Source organism: Engystomops pustulosus, chromosome 11, assembly GCF_040894005.1.
Source record: "Engystomops pustulosus chromosome 11, aEngPut4.maternal, whole genome shotgun sequence".
Taxonomy (NCBI): domain Eukaryota; kingdom Metazoa; phylum Chordata; class Amphibia; order Anura; family Leptodactylidae; genus Engystomops; species Engystomops pustulosus.
Window position 1 is genome coordinate 90,609,744 of NC_092421.1, and position 23,248 is coordinate 90,632,991.

Consider the following 23,248-nt stretch of genomic DNA (forward strand, 5'->3'; position numbering starts at 1 on the left):
GCAGCGGGGGGGGAGAGGATAACAGAGAGCAGCGGGGGGGGGGGAGAGGATAACAGAGAGCAGCGGGGGGGGAGAGGATAACAGAGAGCAGCGGGGGGGGGGGAGAGGATAACAGAGAGCAGGGGGGGGGGAGAGGATAACAGAGAGCAGCGGGGGGGGGGGGGATAACAGAGAGCAGCGGGGGGAGAGAGAGGATAACAGAGAGCAGCGGGGGGGGGAGAGGATAACAGAGAGCAGCGGGGGGGGAGAGGATAACAGAGAGCAGCGGGGGGGGGGGAGAGGATAACAGAGAGCAGCGGGGGGGGGGGGAGAGGATAACAGAGAGCAGCGGGGGGGGGAGAGAATAACAGAGAGCAGCGGGGGGGGGGAGAGGATAACAGAGAGCAGCAGGGGGAGAGGATAACAGAGAGCAGCGGGGGGGGGGGAGAGGATAACAGAGAGCAGCGGGGGGGGGGAGAGGATAACAGAGAGCAGCGGGGGGGGGAGAGGATAACAGAGAGCAGCGGGGGGGGGGGGAGAGGATAACAGAGAGCAGCGGGGGGGGGGGGAGAGGATAACAGAGAGCAGCAGGGGGAGAGGATAACAGAGAGCAGCGGGGGGGGGATAACAGAGAGCAGCGGGGGGGATAACAGAGAGCAGCGGGGGGGGGGAGAGGATAACAGAGACCAGCGGGGGGGGGGAGAGGATAACAGAGAGCGGGGGGGGGGGGGTTAACAGAGAGCGGGGGGGGGTTAACAGAGAGCAGCGGGGGGGGGGAGAGGATAACAGAGAGCAGCGGGGGGGATAACAGAGAGCAGCGGGGGGGGGGAGGATAACAGAGAGCAGCGGGGGGGGGTTAACAGAGAGCAGCGGGGGGGGAGAGGATAACAGAGAGCAGCGGGGGGGGATAACAGAGAGCAGCGGGGGGGGGGAGAGGATAACAGAGAGCAGCATGGGGGGGGGGGTTAGAGAGCAGCGGGGGGGGGAGAGGATAACAGAGAGCAGCAGCGGGGGGGGGAGGATAACAGAGAGCAGCAGCGGGGGGGGGGGAGGATAACAGAGAGCAGCAGCGGGGGGGGAGGATAACAGAGAGCAGCGGGGGGGGGGAGAGGATAACAGAGAGCAGCGGGGGGGGGGGGGAGGATAACAGAGAGCAGCGGGGGGGGGGGGGGGAGGATAACAGAGAGCAGCGGGGGGAGAGAGGATAACAGAGAGCAGCGGGGGGAGAGAGGATAACAGAGAGCAGCGGGGGGGGAGAGGATAACAGAGAGCAGCGGGGGGGAGAGGATAACAGAGAGCAGCGGGGGGGGGGGAGAGGATAACAGAGAGCAGCGGGGGGGGAGAGGATAACAGAGAGCAGCGGGGGGGGGGAGAGGATAACAGAGAGCAGGGGGGGGGGGAGAGGATAACAGAGAGCAGCGGGGGGGGGGATAACAGAGAGCAGCGGGGGGAGAGAGAGGATAACAGAGAGCAGCGGGGGGGGGGAGAGGATAACAGAGAGCAGCGGGGGGGGGGAGGATAACAGAGAGCAGCGGGGGGAGAGAGGATAACAGAGAGCAGCGGGGGGAGAGAGGATAACAGAGAGCAGCGGGGGGGGGCAGAGGATAACAGAGAGCAGCGGGGGGGGAGAGGATAACAGAGAGCAGCGGGGGGGGAGAGGATAACAGAGAGCAGCGGGGGGGAGAGGATAACAGAGAGCAGCGGGGGGGGGAGAGAGGATAACAGAGAGCAGCGGGGGGGGGAGAGGATAACAGAGAGCAGCGGGGGGGAGAGGATAACAGAGAGCAGCGGGGGGGCAGAGGATAACAGAGAGCAGCGGGGGGGGGAGAGAGGATAACAGAGAGCAGCGGGGGGGGGGAGAGGATAACAGAGAGCAGCGGGGGGTAGAGGATAACAGAGAGCAGCGGGGGGGGGGGGAGAGGATAACAGAGAGCAGCGGGGGGGGGGGATAACAGAGAGCAGCGGGGGGGGAGAGGATAACAGAGCAGCGGGGGGGGAGAGAGGATAACAGAGAGCAGCGGGGGGGGGGGAGAGGATAACAGAGAGCAGCGGGGGGGGAGAGGATAACAGAGAGAAGCGGGGGGGGAGAGGATAACAGAGAGCAGCGGGGGGGGGGCAGAGGATAACAGAGAGCAGCGGGGGGGGAGAGGATAACAGAGAGCAGCGGGGGGGGAGAGGATAACAGAGAGCAGCGGGGGGGGGAGAGGATAACAGAGAGCAGGGGGGGGAGGATAACAGAGAGCAGCGGGGGGGGAGGATAACAGAGAGCAGCGGGGGGGGGGAGAGGATAACAGAGAGCAGCGGGGGGGGCGGGGGGGAGAGGATAACAGAGAGCAGCGGGGGGGGGGATAACAGAGAGCAGCGGGGGGGGGGAGAGGATAACAGAGAGCATCGGGGGGGGCAGAGGATAACAGAGAGCAGCGGGGGGGGGAGAGGATAACAGAGAGCAGCGGGGGGGGAGAGGATAACAGAGAGCAGCGGGGGGTAGAGGATAACAGAGAGCAGCGGGGGTAGAGGATAACAGAGAGCAGCGGGGGGTAGAGGATAACAGAGAGCAGCGGGGGGTAGAGGATAACAGAGAGCAGCGGGGGGGGGAGGATAACAGAGAGCAGCGGGGGAAGGAGAGGATACCAGAGAGCAGCGGGGGGGGCAGAGGATACCAGAGAGCAGCGGGGGGGGGCAGAGGATAACAGAGAGCAGTGGGGGGGGGGGAGAGGATAACAGAGAGCAGCGGGGGGGGGGGCAGAGGATAACAGAGAGCAGCGGGGGGAGAGAGGATAACAGAGAGCAGCGGGGGGGGGGGAGAGGATAACAGAGAGCAGTGGGGGGGGGGGAGAGGATAACAGAGCAGCGGGGGAGAGAGGATAACAGAGAGCAGCGGGGGGGGGGGGGGAGAGGATAACAGAGAGCAGCGGGGGGGGGAGAGGATAACAGAGAGCAGCGGGGGGAGAGAGGATAACAGAGCAGCGGGGGGAGAGAGGATAACAGAGAGCAGCGGGGGGGGGGGAGGATAACAGAGAGCAGCGGGGGGGGGGGGGAGGATAACAGAGAGCAGCGGGGGGGGGGGGAGAGGATAACAGAGAGCAGCGGGGGGGGGGGAGAGGATAACAGAGAGCAGTGGGGGGGGGGAGAGGATAACAGAGAGCAGCGGGGGGGGGGAGGATAACAGAGCAGCGGGGGGGCAGAGGATGAGAGGATAACAGAGAGCAGGGGGGGGGGGAGAGGATAACAGAGAGCAGGGGGGGGGGAGAGGATAACAGAGAGCAGGGGGGGGGCAGAGGATAACAGAGAGCAGCGGGGGGGGGGAGAGGATAACAGAGAGCAGCGGGGGGGGCAGAGGATAACAGAGAGCAGCGGGGGGGGGGAGAGGATAACAGAGAGCAGCGGGGGGGGGGCAGAGGATAACAGAGAGCAGCGGGGGGGGGGGGAGAGGATAACAGAGCAGCGGGGGGGGGGGGAGGATAACAGAGAGCAGCGGGGGGGGGAGAGGATAACAGAGAGCAGCGGGGGGCAGAGGATGAGAGGATAACAGAGAGCAGCGGGGGGGGAGAGGATAACAGAGAGCAGCGGGGGGGGGAGAGGATAACAGAGAGCAGCGGGGGAGAGAGGATAACAGAGAGCAGCGGGGGGAGAGAGGATAACAGAGAGCAGCGGGGGGGGGGAGGATAACAGAGAGCAGCGGGGGGTAGAGGATAACAGAGAGCAGCGGGGGGGGGGGGGAGGATAACAGAGAGCAGCGGGGGGGGGGGAGAGGATAACAGAGAGCAGCGGGGGGGGGGAGAGGATAACAGAGAGCAGCGGGGGGGGGGAGAGGATAACAGAGAGCAGTGGGGGGGGGAGAGGATAACAGAGAGCAGCGGGGGGGGGGAGGATAACAGAGCAGCGGGGGGCAGAGGATGAGAGGATAACAGAGAGCAGGGGGGGGGAGAGGATAACAGAGAGCAGGGGGGGGGGCAGAGGATAACAGAGAGCAGGGGGGGGAGAGGATAACAGAGAGCAGCGGGGGGGGCAGAGGATAACAGAGAGCAGCGGGGGGGGAGGAGGATAACAGAGAGCAGCGGGGGGGGCAGAGGATAACAGAGAGCAGTGGGGGGGGGGGGAGAGGATAACAGAGCAGCGGGGGGGGGGGAGGATAACAGAGAGCAGCGGGGGGGGGAGAGGATAACAGAGAGCAGCGGGGGGGGGGGAGGATAACAGAGAGCAGTGGGGGGGGGAGAGGATAACAGAGAGCAGCGGGGGGGCAGAGGATGAGAGGATAACAGAGAGCAGCGGGGGGGGGGAGAGGATAACAGAGAGCAGCGGGGGGGGGGGGAGGATAACAGAGAGCAGTGGGGGGGGGAGAGGATAACAGAGAGCAGCGGGGGGCAGAGGATGAGAGGATAACAGAGAGCAGCGGGGGGGGGGGAGAGGATAACAGAGAGCAGCAGCGGGGGGGGGGGGGGGGGGGAGGAGATGCTGAGGGGACATTACATAATGATAATAAAAAAGATTCAAACGATCCAGCACTTTTTTTGCTTCTCTATTGAATCCTCATATAAAATGGGTCAGCACATAGCGGTGTCCACAAGCTCCGCCTCTCCATCATGGCGGACATGTCTATTGCTAAGACTAAATAGGAACCAAAGAGCGGCTGATGATGTCACAGATAGAACGCACTCAGTATCTCTGGTCAATGTAAAATAGATCTTTTTTATTTAAACCAATGGGAAATCGAGTTTTTAATTCCAAAATCCAGAAAGCTTCTCTCTTTCTGAGAACGCCCCCCCCCCCTCGGGAAATACACCCTTTCAATGCCATGGCAGGAGAAGGAGCTTACCATCAGCACCCGATACACCCGTTATATATCAGACAGAGGCTCTGCGCTTCTTGCCTCATTTCTCTTGCAGCCTGTCCCCTCTATGACTTGTATGTCTTTCTCTTCCTCTGTGTATCGCCACACATTACACCGGCTGCGCGCCAGGCTGATCGCCAGGTTTTGTTTTTCTGGAAGTTTTTATCGCTATAATAGCTGGGAGACCAAATAGACCCCAAAGATCTTCCTCTTCTTGCCACACACTGAAGACCTTCGCTCTGCCCTTGTTTAATATCGGGATGAATATTGTTGTAGTCGCTCCTGTGCGGTGCGCAGAGCGCCGGAGTGCTGCGCTGTTTCCCGCTTTGTTGTATTTGTTGTTTAGGCTTTAGCCCTTCTTACCATCCAGTCTCTATACCTCTATTCTTACATTATTATCTATTTTCTCACACTGCTCACTTGTTCGGTTTCCCCGGGCTCTCACATATTCTTTTATCCGTTATCTGTAAACTCGTGCAGGTCGTGAGCTGAAGCTTTACTCACTATTTCCTCTGAGCTCTATAGTCTGGAAAAAACTGCTCAAAACCAAAGTAGCTAAAAATAATCTTCTGCGAGCCAAGCGTCCGAGCATCTCCCACACAGGAAAGTGCATGCAGACCCGTGTCCCCGCGGCTGGGGCCACCACCGGCCTCTTCCTCTATTCTCAGCCCCGACTCCTCTGATTTCAGTATTTACATTCTGAAATCTCCGGATATTTGTTACTCATTTCCATCGGGGGAGAATAGAAGCGGCCGCATAGCGAGATGTGTCCCAGGTAGAGTACAGCGCCTATTACATCACACAAACAATCGGAACGCGCCGCACGCATATAATCATCGTCTTCGTGTAAACATAGGACGCAGATCCTGCCGTGTGCAGGAAGTGACTGTCAGCAGCACCGGATACATTGTGTCACACGGGTAAGAGATTCCCAGGGCTGACCTTACATCTATTTACATTTCACATCACTCATGTTTGTGCGAGGATGTTTTGCTCCTTTAATACCACATGGCTGAATGTCCGGGTGCAGATGTTTATCCATCTCCTGTCTATATATGCACATCACCGGCCACTTTATTAGGTGCACCATGCTGGTAACGGGCCGTGCACCTGTGTGACATCACATGACAAGGGATATACACTTTATTAAGTCCACCATGCTAGTAACGGGTTGGACCCCCTTTTGCCTTCAGAACTGCCTCAATTCTTCGTGGCATAGATACAACAAGGTGCTGGAAGCTCCTCAGAGATTTTGCTCCATAGTGACATGATGGCATCACACAGTTGCCGCAGATTTGTCGGCTGCACATCCATGATGCGAATCTCCCGTTCCACCACATCCCAAAGATGCTCTATTGGATTGAGATCTGGTGACTGTGGAGGCCATTTGTGTCCAGTGACCTCATTGTCATGTTCAAGAAACCAGTCTGAGATGATTCCAGCTTTATGACATGGCGCATTATCCTGCTGATAGTAGCCATCAGATGTTACAGGGTACATTGTGCTCATAAAGGGATGGACATGGGCAGCAGCAATACTCAGGTAGGCTGTGGCGTTGTACCAAGGGGCCCAAAGACACCATGACACCACCACCACCAGCCTGAGCCGCTGATACAAGGCAGGATGGATCCATGACACCAGCACCACCAGCCTGACCCGCTGATACAAGGCAGGATGGATCCATGACACCACCACCACCAGCCTGACCCGCTGATACAAGGCAGGATGGATCCATGACACCACCAGCACCAGCCTGACCCGCTGATACAAGGCAGGATGGATCCATGACACCACCACCACCAGCCTGAGCCGCTGATACAAGGCAGGATGGATCCATGACACCACCACCACCAGCCTGACCCGCTGATACAAGGCAGGATGGATCCATGACACCACCACCACCAGCCTGACCCGCTGATACAAGGCAGGATGGATCCATGACACCACCACCACCAGCCTGACCCGCTGATACAAGGCAGGATGGATCCATGACACCACCACCACCAGCCTGACCCGCTGATACAAGGCAGGATGGATCCATGACACCACCACCACCAGCCTGAGCCGCTGATACATGGCAGGATGGATCCATGACACCACCACCACCAGCCTGAGCCGCTGATACAAGGCAGGATGGATCCATGACACCACCACCACCACCAGCCTGAGCCGCTGATACAAGGCAGGATGGATCCATGACACCACCACCACCAGCCTGAGCCGCTGATACAAGGCAGGATGGATCCATGACACCAGCACCACCAGCCTGACCCGCTGATACAAGGCAGGATGGATCCATGACACCACCACCACCAGCCTGACCCGCTGATACAAGGCAGGATGGATCCATGACACCACCACCACCAGCCTGACCCGCTGATACAAGGCAGGATGGATCCATGACACCACCACCACCAGCCTGAGCCGCTGATACAAGGCAGGATGGATCCATGACACCACCACCACCAGCCTGACCCGCTGATACAAGGCAGGATGGATCCATGACACCACCACCACCAGCCTGACCCGCTGATACAAGGCAGGATGGATCCATGACACCACCACCACCAGCCTGACCCGCTGATACAAGGCAGGATGGACCCATGACACCACCACCACCAGCCTGACCCGCTGATACAAGGCAGGATGGATCCATGACACCACCACCACCAGCCTGACCCGCTGATACAAGGCAGGATGGATCCATGACACCACCACCACCAGCCTGACCCGCTGATACAAGGCAGGATGGATCCATGACACCAGCACCACCAGCCTGAGCCGCTGATACAAGGCAGGATGGATCCATGACACCACCACCACCAGCCTGACCCGCTGATACAAGGCAGGATGGATCCATGACACCACCACCACCAGCCTGACCCGCTGATACAAGGCAGGATGGATCCATGACACCACCAGCACCAGCCTGACCCGCTGATACAAGGCAGGATGGACCCATGACACCACCACCACCAGCCTGACCCGCTGATACAAGGCAGGATGGATCCATGACACCACCACCACCAGCCTGACCCGCTGATAAAAGGCAGGATGGATCCATGACACCACCACCACCAGCCTGACCCGCTGATACAAGGCAGGATGGATCCATGACACCACCACCACCAGCCTGAGCCGCTGATACAAGGCAGGATGGATCCATGACACCACCACCACCAGCCTGAGCCGCTGATACAAGGCAGGATGGATCCATGACACCACCACCACCAGCCTGAGCCGCTGATACAAGGCAGGATGGATCCATGACACCAGCACCACCAGCCTGACCCGCTGATACAAGGCAGGATGGATCCATGACACCACCACCACCAGCCTGAGCCGCTGATACAAGGCAGGATGGATCCATGACACCACCACCACCAGCCTGACCCGCTGATACAAGGCAGGATGGATCCATGACACCACCACCACCAGCCTGAGCCGCTGATACAAGGCAGGATGGATCCATGACACCACCACCACCAGCCTGACCCGCCGATACAAGGCAGGATGGATCCATGACACCACCACCACCAGCCTGACCCGCTGATACAAGGCAGGATGGATCCATGACACCACCACCACCAGCCTGACCCCCTGATACAAGGCAGGATGGATCCATGACACCACCACCACCAGCCTGACCCGCTGATACAAGGCAGGATGGATCCATGACACCACCACCACCAGCCTGAGCCGCTGATACAAGGCAGGATGGATCCATGACACCACCACCACCAGCCTGAGCCGCTGATACAAGGCAGGATGGATCCATGACACCACCACCACCAGCCTGAGCCGCTGATACAAGGCAGGATGGATCCATGACACCACCAGCACCAGCCTGAGCCGCTGATACAAGGCAGGATGGATCCATGACACCACCAGCACCAGCCTGAGCCGCTGATACAAGGCAGGATGGATCCATGACACCACCACCACCAGCCTGAGCCGCTGATACAAGGCAGGATGGATCCATGACACCACCACCACCAGCCTGAGCCGCTGATACAAGGCAGGATGGATCCATGACACCACCAGCACCAGCCTGACCCGCTGATACAAGGCAGGATGGATCCATGACACCACCACCACCAGCCTGACCCGCTGATACAAGGCAGGATGGATCCATGACACCACCACCAGCCTGAGCCGCTGATACAAGGCAGGATGGATCCATGACACCACCACCACCAGCCTGACCCGCTGATACAAGGCAGGATGGATCCATGACACCACCACCACCAGCCTGAGCCGCTGATACAAGGCAGGATGGATCCATGACACCACCACCACCAGCCTGACCCGCTGATACAAGGCAGGATGGATCCATGACACCACCACCACCAGCCTGACCCGCTGATACAAGGCAGGATGGATCCATGACACCACCAGCACCAGCCTGAGCCGCTGATACAAGGCAGGATGGATCCATGACACCACCACCACCAGCCTGAGCCGCTGATACAAGGCAGGATGGATCCATGACACCACCACCACCAGCCTGAGCCGCTGATACAAGGCAGGATGGATCCATGACACCACCACCACCAGCCTGAGCCGCTGATACAAGGCAGGATGGATCCATGACACCACCACCACCAGCCTGAGCCGCTGATACAAGGCAGGATGGATCCATGACACCACCAGCACCAGCCTGAGCCGCTGATACAAGGCAGGATGGATCCATGACACCACCACCACCAGCCTGACCCGCTGATACAAGGCAGGATGGATCCATGACACCAGCACCACCAGCCTGAGCCGCTGATACAAGGCAGGATGGATCCATGACACCACCACCACCAGCCTGACCCGCTGATACAAGGCAGGATGGATCCATGACACCAGCACCACCAGCCTGAGCCGCTGATACAAGGCAGGAGGGATCCATGACACCACCACCACCAGCCTGACCCGCTGATACAAGGCAGGATGGATCCATGACACCACCACCACCAGCCTGAGCCGCTGATACAAGGCAGGATGGATCCATGACACCACCACCACCAGCCTGACCCGCTGATACAAGGCAGGATGGATCCATGACACCAGCACCACCAGCCTGAGCCGCTGATACAAGGCAGGATGGATCCATGACACCACCACCACCAGCCTGAGCCGCTGATACAAGGCAGGATGGATCCATGACACCACCACCACCAGCCTGACCCACTGATACAAGGCAGGATGGATCCATGCTTTCATGTTGTTGTACCAAATTCTGACCCTACCATCCGAATGTCGCAGCAGAAATCGAGACTCATCAGACCAGGCAACGTTTTTCCAATCTTCTACTGTCCAATTTCGATGAGCTTGTGCAAATTGTAGCCTCAGTTTCCTGTTCTTAGCTGAAAGGAGTGGCACCCGGTGTGGTCTTCTGCTGCTGTAGCCCATCTGCCTCAGAGTTGGACGTACTGTGCGTTCAGAGATGCTCTTCTGCCTACCTTGGTTGTAACGGGTGGCGATTTGAGTCACTGTTGCCTTTCTATCAGCTCGAACCAGTCTGCCCATTCTCCTCTGACCTCTGGCATCAACAAGGCATTTCCGCCCACAGAACTGCCGCTCACTGGATGTTTTTTCTTTTTCGGACCATTCTCTGTAAACCCTAGAGATGGTTGTGCGTGAAAATCCCAGTAGATCAGCAGTTTCTGAAATACTCAGCCCCCCCCCCCTTCTGGCACCAACAACCATGCCACGTTCACAGGCCACAAATCACCTTTCTTCCCCATACTGATGCTCGGGAGAACTGCAGGAGATTGTCTGGACCATGTCTACATGCCTAAATGCACTGCCGCCATGTGATTGGCTGATTAGAAATTAAGTGTTAACGAGCAGTTGGACAGGTGTACCTAATAAAGTGGCCGGTGAGTGTATATCCTCCATCTCCTGTCTATACACATCCTCCATCTCCCGACCATATCTCCTACAGTCCCATATTACAGATAATTTCCTATTACTGTGTGTAACCTACAAAGTGTTATTATTGTGCAGGACTAAAGGAGCCTCTTTCTTACTGTGACCCACTTTTAGTTTTGCCCATGGTCCCACTTTTTCTAAAACCAGTCCTCTTTGTGCTAGAGAGGTAATTATACTCCAGAGCTGCATTTAGAATTCTGCAGACATCAGGGCCAAATTTTGCATAACCAGCAGCAGAATAGTGAGTGCAGCTCTGGAGTATAATACAGGATATAACTCAGGATCAGTACAGGATAAGTAATGTCATGTATGTACACAGTGACTGCACCAGCAGCAGAATAGTGAGTGCAGCTCTGGAGTATAATACAGGATATAACTCAGGATCAGTACAGGATAAGTAATGTCATGTATGTACACAGTGACTGCACCAGCAGCAGAATAGTTCGTGCTGACTCATTCTGCTGTGAACTGCTGACGGGTGTGGTTGTGTGCTGCTGAGCTCCTGCACCACCTGGAGCAATCTCCATCCACCCAGGCCTGCTCTCTCCTCCCCAGGGAGGGAGTGGGTTACTGGGATGAGTGAGCCAGGAAAATCCCAGGCTTCTGCCTCCCGGACCAGGCCGGCGGGGGGCAGGAGAATCCAGTTACCGGCCAAAGTGCAGGGGGTGAGAAGATCTGCCCGGAGCCAAGGACGCAGCGATGTGACCTCGGCTGCCACCCCCAAGACCCAGGGAAGCCGCAAGGTCTCCGGTTCACAGAAGATCAAGGCAAGTAACATCAGCCTGAGTGCTCCTCCTGGAAAGCTGAGTGACTGTGCGGGAAAGCTGGGTGGTTCAGCTGAAAAGCTGGGTGCTCACGGAGGTGTGCAAAAAGCATGGGGTGATCTTAAGGCCCGGGAGTCTGCTACCATCTATGGCTCCCGGATTGCTGAGCACCTCCGTGAGTACGAGGAAGCTGGCAAGGCGCTGAGGAGACTCCAGGAGGAGATAAGGGAGACCGTGGCCCTAGCGGGGGTGGCTACTAAGAAGAAAAAGTCTGATCTTCTAACCACCATCAACAGGCTTAAAGCCAAGGTCACCGCTCTGGAGGAGAAGCGTCGGCTTATCCGTGAAAACAGCGGTCCGTTCCGGGAAAAGCTTGAGAATGACACCAGATTTGAAAAAATGCAACAAGAGCAGCTGAGAAAGCAAAAGGGGCTTGAGATCCAGGCGGATGATGGCGATGATGAGGAGGATGAGGAAGATCAGCCGTGTCCGTCTGGTGGCCTGCACCAACACCAGCAGGCCTCGCACGACAGGCTGCCTGCAGAGCAAGCGCCATTACCATCAGGCTGCGGCTCTGCCAACCTGGAGGAGGAAAGTGATGACAGCGGCCAGGGGGGGGCGCTAATGGCTCAGATCCGTCAGCTTGAGTCCCCAGTTCACCTCCAGAACTTCTCCTTCGGCGATGATTTGCCAGATGACGACCTAAAGAGAAAGAAGAGAGCCAGGAAGACCAAGGCGTCTCAGGAGGTGAATCTGGTGTTTCGTCCCCTCCCTGTTCCCTCCGGGCGGGCAGCAGTGCCAGCCTGTCGTGTAGGCCCCGTTACCCAGCCCAGCACGAATCCTGCAGTGGACTCGGTGCCAGGGTGCGGGGAGATTGCAAAGCCACGTTCCATCATGGCGCAGAGCACCAGCCTTGTTTGTAGTAGCAAGGATGGTGCAGGGAAGGCATCGGCCGAAAGGCCGGACAGTGAGGGCGATCCAGCAGGTCCTGGTACTGTGCGCTGCCCCCCAGTGGGAGGGGGGGGTGGCCCGGTGCCAGGGACGGTGGCTCCTGTGGCCCCTAGCGCTGTGGCTGCATCTAGCTCCGGTGAGCAGCGGCAGTGTGATGGGGCTGCTGGGGCTTGTGGTGCGGCGCCTCCCAAGCGTCTTGTGCAGCCTGTGGGAAAGGGCGCAGGAAAGGTTTTATTTTGTATTGGTGCATCTGACCCTGGAGATGACCATAAGAGACTGTCCGGAGTAAATAAAGACAGGAGGCCTCTTTTATCCAGCGAGCAGCGATGCTCCAACCTTAGAAAAACTGTGGGACAACAAGGGGTTAATGCCAATGAGGCAGAGGGCACAAGTAAGATCGGGGTTGGAGCTGCCTCTTCTCAGGCTGAATCAGCTATGGAGGTGGCTCTACCCCCAGTGTCCAGTGACGCCGAGGCAACCCCAGGTCCTCCTGGCCCAGCTGGTGTGAGTGATGCAAGGAAGCGAGGCGGTAATGTACATAGTGTGGTGAATGTGGGGGTGGTGAATGGTGCTGAGGGGGGTGATCCTGGTATGAGTGCTGGACCATCTGCACCCCCAGTGGTGGCCGCTCCCATAAGGAGCTATGCGAGTGTCACCGCTGGGGCAAGTGGGGTTAACTCCTTGTCTCCTGGCTCTGGGAACAGCGTTTTGCAAAGGCGTCTTCTGGAGGCTCTCAGGAGAGGGGAAAAGTCAATCAATGTAGAGGGAAGAGATGTTGATCTGTCCTTCTGGACAGACAGGCATGGCCTGGCAGCCTTCCAAGAGAAAAGGGGGGGAGAGACTGTATAGTCTTTACCCACAACCGGGCCCGGAGCTGCCCGTAGGAATGTGGTTCGTCTTCGCTGGAGGGGCAGTGACGCATGCCCACCCAGGTCAAGGGTGGTGGAGCTCCTCCTGAAGATGAACTTCAGGGCTAGTGACATCTTTGCCCTGATACATCCTTATGGTACTCCGGAGTTCGATGTCAGCTTTGTTCGGCCGGAGGGCTTAGAGCTCTTCTGGTCGAATTATGAGCTGGCAAAGAACGAGCCCGCATGGCGAGACTTTGCTGTGCAAGCAGTGTCTCGCCAAAACACAGTCAAGAAGGTGACCGTTTTGACCCGTAACGAGTCACTTTCTTGCATGGACATCATGACTTGGCTCAGTCGTTATGGTGAGGTTGTACAGGTACCTCAGAAAAACCGTGATGAATTTGGCATTTGGTCTGGGGCCTGGACCTTCATGATGAAGTTGAAGTGTTCAGGCGGCACAGTCGCCCACATTCCCTCTTCAGCCTTTCTTGGGCGGGACAGAATCCTGATTTTCTACCAGGGGCAGCCGAAGGTCTGTCACAGGTGCGGTGACCCCACACACTTTAGCGCCAGCTGCCAAGTGCAGAAGTGCGCTTTGTGTGGTGGGCTAGGTCATCTCGCTGCATCCTGTAAGGACATTAGGTGTAACCTGTGTGGTGAGCTCGGTCACCCTTTCAGCCGTTGTCCTCGCTCCTTTGCCAATGCGGTTGTGACCCCAGTGGAGGAGAGCCATGAGGTTGCTTCTGCTGGGGAAGGTACCAGCAGAGGTGGAGGAGCTGAGGGGCCTGTGAAGAAAAGCAAGAATAAGTCACCTTCTCAGTTGAGGCGGCTTGAAGCCAGACAAAAAGGGAGAGAACTGGGGAAGCCTCAGGTTGCTGGGGTGACCCTTGGTCCTTCCTCAGAGGCTGGTCATGCTACTGAGGCCCTGAGGGATGATGAGTTGGATGAGGAGGTCAGGAGGATGGAGCGCGAGAAAGGTGCCATGTCCTCCACGTCCTCCCATTATGAGAGTATGGATGAGGATAACAGGATTTGGCTAGAAAATAAGTGCAAGCAGAAAAAGAAAAAACGTGGCGTATCTAAGGTACCTAAGGAAGGGAAAACTTCCTCCCCTCTGGTTGAGCTTTCCAACCGGTTCCTCACCCTCGATGAGATCGCCTCCTCGGAAGGAGAGGCTGAGGGTGGGGTTCTGGAGGTGGCGGCGGAGCAGCCTGCAGGGGGCGCCGAGTCTCTATCCTCTGGGGATGCTGGGTCCTCAGAGTGGGAGACTGACTCAGAGCCAGGAGACAAGGACGAAGGAGAGGGTGGTCCGGGTGGGTCCTTGGGGGCCAGTAATAACATGGACACCTCAATTTCGTTAAAAAGAAGTTGCCCCAATTCTGAAGGGAAAAGGGAAAAGGGATCATCCTCAGAGGACAGTAGAGGGAAGGGAGGTAGTAAGAAAAAAGCCGTCTAACTCAATCACTCATGATGGCGGCACCCACTCCGTTGACGCTGGCGTCCATTAATGTCGCCAGCATTAAGTCTGAGGCGGCTAGATTTGCGGCCTTTGATTTTCTCGGCCGTGTTGAAGCCGACATTTTATTTTTGCAGGAGACCAGGCTGCCAGATTTGGCGGCCGTGTTTAAAGCTAAGAGGGAATGGAGACACGGGCCTTCCTATTGGTCTCTTGCGGCCGAGCCGTATAGCGGAGTGGCGGTCCTCTTTACCGCACCGGTAGAATGCCGACGAGTTATTGAGTTAGAAATGGGGAGGTGCCTGATCCTGGATGTCCTCATGAAGGGACAAGAACTTCGTCTTATTAACATCTATGGTCCCCAGTCCAAGTGGGACAGGAAGTGTCTCTTTATGAGGATCAAGCCCTACCTTTTTACAAGTCGGCAGGTGATCTTTGGAGGGGACTTCAATGCTGTCACGAGGTCCCAGGATAGGGGAGGTTCCAGAGACAAGCTGACTTATGATAGCGTCGCTCTTAATAGCATAGCCAGTGAGGCTCTCCTGGTGGATGTCCACATCCGGCACACCCCAGGCCACGCGGGGTTCACCTATTATAGGGGTAGCTGTATGTCTAGAATAGACAGGTTTTATTTAAAGGAGGAAGCCATTTCTTCACCAGTGTCCGTTGTTGAGGTGGAGTTCTCCGACCACTGTCTAATTTTGTTTTCTCTGAATGTTACAGAGACCCCCCGGATGGGAAGAGGCTACTGGAAGCTCAATTCGTCTCTCCTGGAAGAAGCGGAGATCAGACAATCCTTTGAGGACTTTCTTCAGAGCCAGGTACCATTGCTGGGCCTTTGTAGCAGTAAGTCAGAGTGGTGGGAGATGCTCAAGAAAAGGGTGGCGAGATTCTTCCGCCAGCTCTCGAGCCTCAGGAGCCTGGACAGGTACCGCCTGTATCAGGGCCTGAGGAGGAAACTCGAGCATCTCGTCTCGACTGGAGGTAGTCGTGAGGACATCTCCAGAGTGAAATCCTTGCTGAAGAGGTGTCAGTACGATAGACACGCATCTTTGGTTTTTGAGAGGGATTACGGGAAATACCGCTCGCCCGACCCTTACAGAAACTGCAAGATGTCAGTGAATGGTAAAGTTGTCACGGGACTGGTTGACAGTACGGGATCCCTGAAAAGGTCCAGATCAGGGATTCTGGAGGTCGTCAGATCCTTCTACTCGCACCTCTTGGGCAGGAAGGATCTAGATCGGGATGTGATGTCGGCTTTCCTGGCAGAAACTGTCCCTGAGCCAGGAGTAGACCCTTCTCTTGATGTTTTGACAGAGATGATCAGGGAAGAGGAAGTCAGCCTGGCGATTGAAGGGCTCGCCCTCAAGAAATCGCCAGGTCCGGATGGCTTAACATCTGAGTTTTATAAGACCTTTAAGGACGCCTTGGTTCCCCTCTTGACTGAGGTATTCAATGAGTGTCTTTCCTCGGGCGCTCTGCCGAAGTCAATGAGGAGGTCAGCCCTGATCATCCTGTCAAAGGGTAAGGACCGATCTCGTATTGAGAACTGGCGTCCCATAGCGCTTCTCAATACGGACAGAAAGGTTTTGGCAAAGGTGCTGTTTAATCGGCTGGTGCAGTTTGCGCCCCGGCTCCTTTCGGGGACCCAGCACTGCTCTGTTCCAGGCCGCAGTACATTTAGTGCTGTGCTTTGTGTCCGGGAGGCAGTGGAGCAGGGCAGGGCTGGTAACTGGAAGGGGTACTTGCTGTCCTTGGATCAGGCAAAAGCGTTTGATCGGGTTAACCACGAGTACCTCTGGTCTGTCCTTCTGAGGTATGGCCTGCCGGGGGAGTTTGTCGATTGGCTTAAAGTTTTGTACGCAGGGGCAGAGAGTTTCCCGCTTGTGAACGGTTGGATTGGCCGCTCTTTTGAGGTTGGGTCTGGTGTTCGCCAGGGTTGTCCTCTGAGCCCACTACTGTACGTGTTCGCGATTGACCCATTCCTTAGGAGGGTTGATCGTGGGCCGTTGGTGGGAGTCGGGATGGACCGGGCAGCACCGGAAGCCACTCTAAGGGTGGTAGCGTACGCCGATGACGTCACTGTTTTTGTGTCCTCGAGAGGGGAGGCGCAATGGGTGATGTCAGAGGTTGACCGCTACTCAGAGGCTTCTGGGTCCAAGATCAACCGGGATAGGTGTGAGAGTCTCTGGCTGGGAGAGGGAGGTCCAGGCTTTGATCTCCCGGACACTCTTCCAGGGCCCCAAGACTCTGCCAAAGTTCTCGGCATTGAATTTGGCCAGGGGGATTACCCCATGCAAAACTGGGACGGCAGGCTTAAGATCGCCGCCCAGAAGGTGGACCAGTGGAAGGGTTGGTCTTTGACCCTCAGGGAAAGGGTGAACTTGATTAAAACTTACCTGCTCCCATTGCTGATATATCTGGGCAGTGTGTGCATGTTGCCAGAACCCCTCTGGACTCGGGTGTACAGTCTGTTCTTCCAGCTGTTATGGGGGAATAGGCTGAACCTAATCAAGAGGGAGGTTACTTACCGCACGAGGAGACAAGGAGGGTTGTGTATGGTCAACCCTGTGGTGTTCCTAGTGAATACCTTTCTTAAGATCAATATCGCAAACCTCTGGAAAGAGAGGGCTCCTCCGTGGGTATACTCCTGCAGGGGATGGTTTAGGCCTTTCTTCCAGGAATGGGAGACAGGAGGGCGAGTGAAGGATCTCCGTACACCACATGGGCATCTTCCGGCTTACGCTACCCCGGTTCTGAAGGTGATTCGCCGGTGGGGTCTGGGAATGTGGGAGGTCAGGACCATGTCGAGGAAAGTCCTTGACAAAAGGGTTCTGTTGACCCATTTCCAGAAGCCTCTGGCCCTCAGGGATTGCCCAAGTCGGGATCTTGGGGTGGGTTTAGGTCTTTTGAATTCCATCAGGATCCCCTTGAAGTTTTGGGACTTGACTTGGCGCTGCTTCCATGGAAAGCTGTGTGGGAGGGACAATCTGAAGTGTAGGAGCTCTGAGGAAAGGGGTTGTCCCCGGGAGGAGTGCGGTGGCCTGCTGGAGAGCATGGACCACTTCCTGCTTCAGTGCCCCTTTAACACAGAGGTGTACAACCAGGTGGGCGCTTCCATCCATTGGCCCGGGTTGGCCGGTCTCTCCTATGCGGAGTGGGCCTATGGAGCATTCAGAGGCCTGGGTGGCCGGGACCGCTGCACATTATTCTTAGTCAGTCTAGTGGTCAGGTACCACACGTGGAACGCACGGTGTTTAGTATCGACGCAGCGTAAAATCCTCCCGGTGGTTGAGGTGGTTAGGAACATTCTGGGGGACCTGGTGAAGGTGTGCTCTCTGGAGTATGAGAGGCTGGGCACGGGGAGGGCCTCTCTCCTTTGGAGGGGGTTCTCCTTTAGTGTCCCTTAGTCTGTCATCTCCGCTCCTGGTGTTTGGCTGAAGCTGACACTGTAGATTTTTGTTTTGTATCTGAGGTTATAGAGATGTAGGGCTTGCAGGCGCCGAACCTGGGCTTTATGTGGTTGGTTCGTTATATGTGGATATGTTTAATGTGTTTGTATTTTGTGTACAGTGTGTATTTATGTAGTTATAGTTCTTGTGTATATAGGCTGGTTGGTTTTTGGGGTGTTGGTGTTAGGGTGTTAGGTTGGGAGGGGGGTGGACGGGATTTGGACAATATGATCCTGGGCACTGGTCTGGACTATATAGCGCGAACTTTGGACGTTAGACCAGTGTCTGGGTGGGAGGGTGATGGGCGTGGGATTTAGTTAGTTATATTTAATGTTTTTATTTCCTGTTTGTCTTTTTTTTGCTGTGTATTCTTTAGTTATTTATGGAAAAAAAAAAAAAAAGGGTTTTGTTTTATAATGCTGATTGTGTGGTGTGTGTGGCTGGGCCAGGAGATTTTCGTAAGTCTCTTTTAGTTTGTATTATTGTTTTGTTATTATTATTATTGTTTTGTTTTGCCAGAAGTTATGGCTTGATTTATGTTTATTGTTGTAATGTTTTTCATTTTTATATATAAAATAAAAGATTTACAGGATGTAACTCAGGATCAGTACAGGATAAGTAATGTCATGTATGTACACAGTGACTGCACCAGCAGCAGAATAGTGAGTGCAGCTCTGGAGTATAATACAGGATGTAACTCAGGATCAGTACAGGATAAGTAATGTCATGTATGTACACAGTGACTGCACCAGCAGCAGAATAGTGAGTGCAGCTCTGGGGTATAATACAGGATGTAACTCAGGATCAGTACAGGATAAGTAATGTCATGTATATACACAGTGACTGCAGCAGCAGCAGAATAGTGAGTGCAGCTCTGGGGTATAATACAGGATGTAACTCAGGATCAGTACAGGATAAGTAATGTCATGTATGTACACAGTGACTGCACCAGCAGCAGAATAGTGAGTGCAGCTCTGGGGTATAATACAGGATGTAACTCAGGATCAGTACAGGATAAGTAATGTCATGTATATACACAGTGACTGCACCAGCAGCAGAATAGTGAGTGCAGCTCTGGGGTATAATACAGGATGTAACTCAGGATCAGTACAGGATAAGTAATGTCATGTATGTACACAGTGACTGCACCAGCAGCACAATAGTGAGTGCAGCTCTGGGGTATAATACAGGATGTAACTCAGGATCAGTACAGGATAAGTAATGTCATGTATGTACACAGTGACTGCACCGGCAGCAGAATAGTGAGTGCATCTCTGGTGTATAATACAGGATGTAAGTCAGGATCAGTACAGGATAAGTAATGTCATGTATGTACACAGTGACTGCACCAGCAGCAGAATAGTGAGTGCAGCTCTGGGGTATAATACAGGATGTAACTCAGGATCAGTACAGGATAAGTAATGTCATGTATGTACACAGTGACTGCACCAGCAGCAGAATAGTGAGTGCAGCTCTGGGGTATAATACAGGATGTAACTCAGGATCAGTACAGGATAAGTAATGTCATGTATGTACACAGTGACTGCACCAGCAGCAGAATAGTGAGTGCAGCTCTGGGGTATAATACAGGATGTAACTCAGGATCAGTACAGGATAAGTAATGTCATGTTTGTACACAATGACTGCACCAGCAGCAGAATAGTGAGTGCAGCTCTGGGGTATAATACAGGATGTAACTCAGGATCAGTACAGGATAAGTAATGTCATGTATGTACACAGTGACTGCACCAGCAGCAGAATAGTGAGTGCAGCTCTGGAGTATAATACAGGATGTAACTCAGGATCAGTACAGGATAAGTAATGTCATGTATGTACACAGTGACTGCACCAGCAGCAGAATAGTGAGTGCAGCTCTGGGATATAATACAGGATGTAACTCAGGATCAGTACAGGATAAGTAATGTCATGTATGTACACAGTGACTGCACCAGCAGCAGAATAGTGAGTGCAGCTCTGGAGTATAATACAGGATGTAACTCAGGATCAGTACAGGATAAGTAATGTCATGTATGTACACAGTGACTGCACCAGCAGCAGAATAGTGAGTCCAGCTCTGGGGTATAATACAGGATGTAACTCAGGATCAGTACAGGATAAGTAATGTCATGTATGTACACAGTGACTGCACCAGCAGCAGAATAGTGAGTGCAGCTCTGGAGTATAATACAGGATGTAACTCAGGATCAGTACAGGATAAGTAATGTCATGTATGTACACAGTGACTGCACCAGCAGCAGAATAGTGAGTCCAGCTCTGGGGTATAATACAGGATGTAACTCAGGATCAGTACAGGATAAGTAATGTCATGTATGTACACAGTGACTGCACCAGCAGCAGAATAGTGAGTGCAGCTCTGGGGTATAATACAGGATGTAACTCAGGATCAGTACAGGATAAGTAATGTCATGTATGTACACAGTGACTGCACCAGCAGCAGAATAGTGAGTGCAGCTCTGGGGTATAATACAGGATGTAACTCAGGATCAGTACAGGATAAGTAATGTCATGTATGTACAGTGACTGCACCAGCAGCAGAATAGTGAGTGCAGCTCTGGAGTATAATACAGGATGTAACTCAGGATCAGTACAGGATAAGTAATGTCATGTATGTACACAGTGACTGCACCAGCAGCAGAATAGTGAGTGCAGCTCTGGGGTATAATACAGGATGTAACTCAGGATCAGTACAGGATAAGTAATGTCATGTATGTACACAGTGACTGCACCAGCAGCAGAATAGTGAGTGCAGCTCTGGTGTATAATACAGGATGTAACTCAGGATCAGTACAGTATAAGTAATGTCATGTATGTACACAGTGACTGCACCAGCAGCAGAATAGTGAGTGCAGCTCTGCAGTATAATACAGGATGTAACTCAGGATCAGTACAGGATAAGTAATGTCATGTATGTACACAGTGACTGCACCAGCAGCAGAATAGTGAGTGCAGCTCTGGGGTATAATACAGGATGTAACTCAGGATCAGTACAGGATAAGTAATGTCATGTATGTACACATTGCCTGCACCAGCAGCAGAATAGTGAGTGCAGCTGTGGGGGTGGCAGATCCTCTGATCTGCCTCATATATTGTAGAGTTGAGTATAAAGTCTATAGATAAATGTGATTTTCAGATTTTTATCTATTGCTTGAATGTCTCATTTTTACTACTTCCATCTCATTGTAGGTTTCTCTGGTGATGAATGATTCCTCTCAGCTGGACAACTGTGATGCACACACCCCTCCAAAATCACGGACCGTTCTCCTGGTGGGATACAGCCTCTTAATGCCCCTTGGGGTGATACTGAATGGGGTGTCCCTGGTGGTGTTCCTGAGGTGGTTGCGACCCCTGACGGTTGTCAGCACCTTCTTGTGTAACCTTGCCCTCAGCGATCTCCTCTTCTCGCTCTCATTGCCGCTCAGGATCTACTACTACGCCAACAACCACTGGCCATTCGGAGCCTTCCTCTGCCGACTCTCCGGATCCATCTTCCACATCAACATGTACGGCAGCTGCCTCTTCCTCTTCTGCATCAATGTGGACCGATACTTGGCCATCGTGCACCCGCTGCGCTTCCGTCACCTACGACGCCGTAAAGTGGCCCGTCTGACGTGTCTTTGTGTCTGGCTGATCATAGTGGGTGGGTCAGTACCTGCCGCCCTTGTACATAACTCGAAAGACTGCATGGACGGGGATGAGCGGGTGCCGCGCTGTTTTGAGGGGCTGAGTAGTTGGAATACCTACCTGCTTCCATTGCTGTTTGTTGCTGAAGTCATCGGGTTCCTGTTGCCCCTCGGGGCAGTTCTATACGGCTCCTGCCATGTCTTCTGGGAACTCTGTCGGGCTTCTGAAGGAGGAGCTCAGAGACACAAAGTAACAATCCGACTGCTCAGCCTCAACCTCGTCATCTTCCTCTTCTGCTTTGTGCCCTATAACGCAACACTTGTGGCCTATGGACTTCTCCGAGCAGAATTTGTCCCAGACTGGTGGGACTCCAAACCCATCTTGAAGAGAATTCTTTCAGTCACGGTTCTGCTGGCGAGTACAAACTGTGCCCTGGACCCCTTGGTCTACTACTTCAGCACCGAAGGTTTCCGGAGCAAACTTAGTCACATCGTACGGAGCAGCAAGAACTCGGAAAAGAACGGGAAAAGCTCCAAGAACTTTGAGGCCACAGAAACCAAAGCATTTAGAACTAGTGTCACCTCCAACACGGAGAAGAGCGAGACGCAAAACGCTTTACTCCACGTGAGGACCGCTCAGTCCAAAGAGAAGAGAAGGAAGATGGAGGAGTCTGAGATCTGAGGCCGTATTCTGAAGGAACTCAAAGACATCTTCAAATCTTCCAAACACAACCCCGGACCTGTGAGCAGCTGGTCACGCTGCACGAGACAATCCCTTTAAATGTACAACCTATAGTCTGTACTAGTCATGGACGGTCAATGATCCAACCAAACAATAAAGTCAATAGTGTGTCCCCGAGATCTATCATATAGACATGTCAGAAGATGACAGAGGAAGGGGGTCCCCGAGCTGCCCACCCACTGATTTACCAGAATTTATTAGCTGAACCCTTTAAGATGGTGTCCAATGCATAACCCCTTTTAGTGACAATACTGCACAGATACTGACATGGCTTTGGAGAATTTTTGGGTGTTCTGCACACAAATCTAACCCCCCCCCCCCAAAAGGCCAATATGATCAATCCAATAAGCTTTGAGCCAATAACGAGGATTCAGGATAATGAGGCTCTTTCGCTCCTGTGCCTCCGGGGCTCCTCCTCTTGCACTGCCCCAGAGGATGATGTAATCACTGACAGGCAGAAGTAATCAATCCCTGCACCATCCCCCAGCAGCTGTGTATGAGTCGTCCAGCTCAGATTAATTAGTCCTGTCTGGACAGTTTAGGAAGCTCTGTGTAATGTGTTTATAAATGGCAGCAGCACACAACCCAGCTTTTCCAAGGTCCTGAATTTTCTAATTGTTTTTTCAGCAAAACCATTTGGATCAGGAATGAAACAAGAT

General features: G+C 54.4%; 1 protein-coding gene across 2 annotated transcripts in view; it reads left to right on the top strand.

The window, feature by feature from the left end:
• Positions 1-22,899, top strand: part of LPAR5 (lysophosphatidic acid receptor 5) — a 40,975-nt gene extending 18,076 nt beyond the window's left edge. For both annotated transcript variants that reach the window (XM_072130109.1, XM_072130110.1), the window contains exon 2: positions 21,411-22,899. In XM_072130109.1, coding sequence (XP_071986210.1) covers positions 21,411-22,529 — 1,119 coding nt within the window. In that variant the 3' untranslated portion in view covers positions 22,530-22,899. The remainder of the gene's footprint in view (positions 1-21,410) is intronic.
• Positions 22,900-23,248: the final 349 nt, after the last annotated feature.